Here is a 5,173-nt window from a genome sequence, read left to right as displayed (position 1 = left end):
ATGCAATCTTTCAATTGAGCCAAATCAAAAGATGTAAGATTGATGACTAGCCAAAATGTTGTCCCATACATGGTGGTTGGTCTAATGATGAGGTGATGCTGAAATTCCTTTTTGTAAGCAAAGCATTATTATGTAAGCATGAGTCAAACACTCTTTGGTAGACCTAGTGGTTACTCGTATTTTTTTAAAGAATGCATTGGAAATTAGAAGAAAATATATTTTGCATGCCTTCATGGCTTCAAATGAGTTGAGAAAAGATTTCTTATGCAAATCATTTTATGGAATAGTAAACAACAATTCTTCAAAAATGCTCAGGACAATACACCATCGGTTGGGCTATGTAAAATTATAAGCATCATCCGATTTACATCTAGCAACATTGAGATTTTTGAACTCTCAATAAAAAGGCTCCATTTGCAAGCTACGGTGAAAACAAGGTTAGCAATCTTTTGGGTCTTGTAGCCCAATAAGCTCAAGGATCTTAATATTAAAGCAACCAAAAAAAATGTTAGTTATCAATGTAGTATTTGGTCAAATCTTTGTTTTTAGCAAACATGTGAATGCTAAAACCCATTTTAAAAGGAGCAAGTACGTCATTGAAGATTTTATCTGTAATGGGTCAAATTGATGGCAAGCTTCTCTAAGATATGTCAATGAAGACACTACCTTCTAAAAATGTGCGCTTGAGTGTACTCCAATTTCTCTTCCCAAGTAGTCCTACCCACTAATGATTATTCCTCCTTGTGAAAGGTAATCAACTCACCCTCAACAATGTCATAATTGCCCCATCGCTAACTTCAATTTTAGCCTTATCCCTATGTGCACACCTCTTATAATCCTCCTTTTCAATATCCCACTTGCCCAACTGTTTTATCAACATAAGAGCATAGCATAATGTCCTCTCTCTCTCTCTCTCTCTCTCAAACCCTTCTTATGCATCCTCTCACACACACACATCCTTCTTATACATCCTTGATACCCTTCTTCAAGAGAAGACCAATGTGAACTTGAGGTTATCACACCTAGTAACAAGCAAGCACAAAAAAATCAAGTCAAATATAGTGGAACATGTATGTGTGCACTCCATCTCTGTGTGTGTGCGTGTGTACGTATATACATGTTTGTGTGCACTTGCACAACTTTAAGGCAAAATTCCAAGAAACGATGAAAGTACTGTATACATACTGCACATATGTGCAATGTAACACCTACAACTACGCCAATGTTCTCACAAAATTCCACCATAATCCAAAAGCCTTGTTATCTATAACCTCTGTTACTCAAGGAACATTACCATTACATACTAGTAAATATACCTCGTTGACTCAGGTCTGAATGGTCTGTGTTTGACCCAAACTAAAACATTATCCACCATCAGTAAATGAAGCTTGTTGATTGCATAGGTCTTGGTGGTCTGTGTGTTTGGTCCGAACTCAAACACAGACCATAGCAAAGGGCAAAGCTCAGCAAGTAACCTGACTGTTCCTTGAACTCTACTTGAGCTAGAACCATTCCCTCTTAAAGGTGGTAACAATGCTTCCGGTTGGGTAAGTAGACTAGAATGTACAAGGTTTGTCCGCTGATGTCTGCACTACGCCATGAAGTAGTTCAATCGCACTGGCATCTATCTATCTAGTGTATAGCAGAGGTAAATAGGCAGCAGCATGGTTTACACTAGACTCTTGAAAGGGAACCAAAACCCACCAAAACACACACAAATCACTCAAAACACTAATCCTGACAAAATTCGTCAGTTAGTAGCATTAAGCAGAGAACTAATTGCAGACAAGAAAATCTTTCAAAAATACTATAATACTACAAACCAAAAAAGATGTGAACACTTAAAGCACATCGAAAAACACATCAAATATCATACAAGTGCAACAACTGCATAGAAAGCAGACTTAGCAAAAACTTACTGCTCACATTGTCCCACACAACAGAAAGGAAATGCAACAGCAATTTTGCTTAAGGCACACAACACCCAAAACAGCACTTGTTGGCAATGACAGTTCATTTCTAATTACTAAGCCTCAAAAATTGCCAGCTCAAGATGATTGCATCAGCTATATTCCTTCGAAAACTCTGATGACATTGCACACGCTGCTGTCACTTTAAAGCCAGCATAAAGAAGCTGAGAAAAAACAAGGCAGACTTCGAAGGAGCCAGCTCAGCACCTTAATCTCCATGATATATGAGCATGCCTACTTATGTGGCAAACACCCTCCCGAAAATATACAGAAGATATCAGTCCCCCTTCTTTCTAAAAGAGCTGCCTTCAGTTAGTCGAGCTCGACCTCCCGTTGGTTGGCACAGAACTGAAGAGCAGCTTCCACAGAGCACGACAGTTTGAGAGTGACTAAACACTGTGGTACTGTCTTGCAAAATAGATCGAAGCAGTCAGGTTTCCCATTACACAAAACATAAAATAAAGGCAGAGTTTAATTAACAAAACAAGATTAATAACACATTAATTACTAGAAAGAATCAGGAACTTACATACTGAAACATCCCTGACACTTCACATCCTGCAATTATTATGAAAAGAAAATATTAATCTTCCTTAAGTTACAAACCTAAAGAACAACTGTATCCCCCACCACCCCATAGCAAAGCAGCCAACTCGCCAGAGACACCACTCAATCCCTACAAAAGCTTTGTATAACAACATAAACCAGCTTCGAGTACACAAGCACAGTTGTAATGTGAAGGGAGCAAATAAAATCATCCTACCATGAAAAAAGAGTTTGGGGATTGCACAAGCCGTTTCAGCTTATGCTTCTTCTTCTCCAAATCTGCTGGAGGGTGCAGCAAATCAATGTCATTAGAAAGCACCTGCAAAGATGTTCCACCAACAGAAGTTCATCAAATTTCCATCATAATGGGCACTACTACTTCACTTTGAACAGTGCGTGTGTCGCACATGGAAGATCTTGTCCATATCATCTCGGATTATTATTATTTCGTGGATGAATAGCCATTCTATCACGTCCCTGGCCATAGGACAGGCTGAGAAATGGTCGCAGGTCCGCCCACTTCGCCGGAATGGACGTCCGTGCATCCATTCCCTATTCTATCACAACTCACTCTGGTCATAATTTTGGCTGTCCCTCAACTCCTCCCGTTCCTTTGATTGGGCTGGAAGTTAAAAATCTGCACATCAGTACATCAGGCCTTCACCCATCTATTCTATTCTCAGCATGCAGCCACTGCACCCACACTCTGGGCGTACATTGAAGGGCATGTGCTGCGTGGGTGCTATACCATTAATGACTACAGAAGTCAATTGATTTTCCTCTTCTAAGCCTGTGCCATTACGACCTCTTAAAACTTGCAGGGAATTGTACTGAACATGTACAGAATTTCTCGCTGAAATAATAATAAGGTTTCAACGATTTTGAGAAATATTAACATCGCAGGTTTTCCTACAAATTGTAAATTAGATCATTTTTCACCCAAAAAAAAACAAAGAAAGGGGAAAAGAGCAAGTCGATCTCACCATGATATGCTTGGAATAGATAGATAAGGACGGAAATGGAGCAAAGCAGGAGACGAACCGGGGAACACTCGAACTGATCAGTCCAGCAACCCAAAATGAAGCCAAAAAATTCAGCCTCACCTATCGTCCGATTATATCCGATCCTTGCCCTTAGATCCTCAAACCCTAATTAGGCTCTTAGTAGCTCTTAGTAGGTAGTGAGAGTGGCCAAACCTTAACCAACGAGTTTGGAGTTGATATGCTCAAGTTATGCCTTCACGATTTTGACATCCATGTTACCTGTATGTAATACATTATGGATGGTACTATTTAAAAAATGGTTGAATAATTAAAAAAATCGAATATTTTTATCTCTAAGATTAATCAATACAGCGATAGGAGTCCAAAAATAGTCGTAGCCCACCAAAAATAGTGATAGTCTTGTAGAAATTGCCATAGCCCAAGGTCTAAAGCTCTCGATCGCTTTTGAACTCCACTTCTCTCTCTCACACACGATTCGCACATGCGGTTCTCAAACCTCCGTCCGATGCTTTTCTAGGGGCATTTACAGCCCCGTCGAGCCAGCGCACCGTTTACCAATGCCTAAATTTGTAGAGTCTCTACTCTTTGCTTTCTCAGTTGTATCCCACAAAAAATACATTTTATCGCATTATCATCCAGCTTATTACGTTGTTGCTCAGGCACAAGAGCATAAGCAAGGTAACCAAAAACATGCAAATGAGAGAGGGTCTCACTTCATAAGGGGTAATTGTTTACAAGGCCTTGGTGTGGCATCTGTTTAGCACATAGTGGCACACCTAACTGCCTCCAACCAAAAAACATGAGGCAAATCCTGGCCTTTAACCATGCAACATGCCATTTCTGTGCGGCATCAGTTTAGCACATAAGTGGCACACATAACTGCCTCCAACCAAAAAACATGAGATAAATCCTGGCAAATGCAAAGTGCCATTTCTATGAAAGAACTATTCTTCCTCTCAGCTACACACGCTATCCATAAGCGTCATAAATGTAGCTGTAGCATTAGTTAGACCAAACGGCATAACTAAAAACTCATAATGTCCAAATCTGGTACAAAAAGCTATCTTAGGCATATCCTCCATGCAGATGCGAACTTGATGATTGCCTGACCTTAAGTCAATCTTGCTAAAGTATCGTGCACCTTACAGTTGATCAAAAAGCTCATCAACTCGCGGGGGTAACGGATACTTGTTCTTTATTGTGATTGCATTCAAGCCACAATAGTCCATGCATAAACGCATAGACCCATCTTTCTTCTTTACCAATAAAATTGGTGATGCCCATGGCTAATTGCTAAGCCTAATGAGGCCCCTGGCAAGGTAGTCAGCAAGTTGATGCTCTACCTCATTGGCTTCACTAGTGCTAAGCCTATACGGAGGCTTGTAGACTGGATTTGCATCCTTGAGCACTTCAATGGCATGCTGGACATTACACTCAGAGGGCAAACCAGACGGCAAGTCACTTGGAAAGACATCATGAAATTCATGCGCAAAAGATTTTGCAAAGAATTAGAAACTTGTTGAGTGAGCTTAGGGAAAATTTTAGTTTGTTCATTATTTGCATAGCACAAACATGTTCACATATGACAGAATTGAGAGATTCAATACTCAAATTGGAATTAAAATCATCACCATTATCATCATCATGAGACAA

The 5,173-nt window shown here is 39.9% G+C and overlaps 1 protein-coding gene across 3 annotated transcripts; it reads right to left on the bottom strand.

Moving 5' to 3' along the window:
- Window positions 1-1,996: 1,996 nt before the first annotated feature.
- Window positions 1,997-3,698, bottom strand: LOC147642093 (small ribosomal subunit protein eS27y-like). 3 transcript variants are annotated; one of them, XM_086802827.1, is made up of 6 exons: window positions 3,500-3,698; window positions 3,265-3,369; window positions 2,924-3,153; window positions 2,734-2,835; window positions 2,500-2,528; window positions 1,997-2,374 (listed from the first exon to the last, which is right to left on the bottom strand). In XM_086802827.1, exons 3-6 carry the CDS (start codon window positions 3,059-3,061, stop codon window positions 2,248-2,250), a joined length of 396 nt encoding a protein of 131 aa, XP_086658953.1. In that variant the 5' UTR covers window positions 3,062-3,153; window positions 3,265-3,369; window positions 3,500-3,698; the 3' UTR covers window positions 1,997-2,247. The 3 variants fall into 3 exon arrangements, with proteins under 3 accessions (XP_086658953.1, XP_086658944.1, XP_086658964.1); XM_086802818.1 differs by lacking the exon at window positions 3,265-3,369; XM_086802838.1 differs by lacking the exon at window positions 3,265-3,369 and having other exon boundaries at window positions 2,924-3,138.
- Window positions 3,699-5,173: the final 1,475 nt, after the last annotated feature.

This window comes from Cibotium barometz, chromosome 1, assembly GCF_041138505.1.
Source record: "Cibotium barometz isolate CiBa-2024 chromosome 1, ASM4113850v1, whole genome shotgun sequence".
NCBI classification, from domain to species: Eukaryota; Viridiplantae; Streptophyta; class Polypodiopsida; order Cyatheales; family Cibotiaceae; genus Cibotium; species Cibotium barometz.
This window is presented reverse-complemented; position numbering and strand designations above follow the sequence as displayed.

Bases quoted from the DNA above. Each gene is read 5' to 3' on its own strand.
- LOC147642093 (XM_086802827.1), bottom strand. From the start codon at position 3,061: ATGCACGGACGTCCATTCCGGCGAAGTGGGCGGACCTGCGACCATTTC. The intron at 2,836-2,923 runs GTGCGACACACG...ACATCTTTGCAG, and splicing joins ATATGGACAAGATCTTCCAT to GTGCTTTCTAATGACATTGA. The intron at 2,529-2,733 runs GTAGGATGATTT...TAATAATTGCAG, and splicing joins CCCCAAACTCTTTTTTCATG to GATGTGAAGTGTCAGGGATG.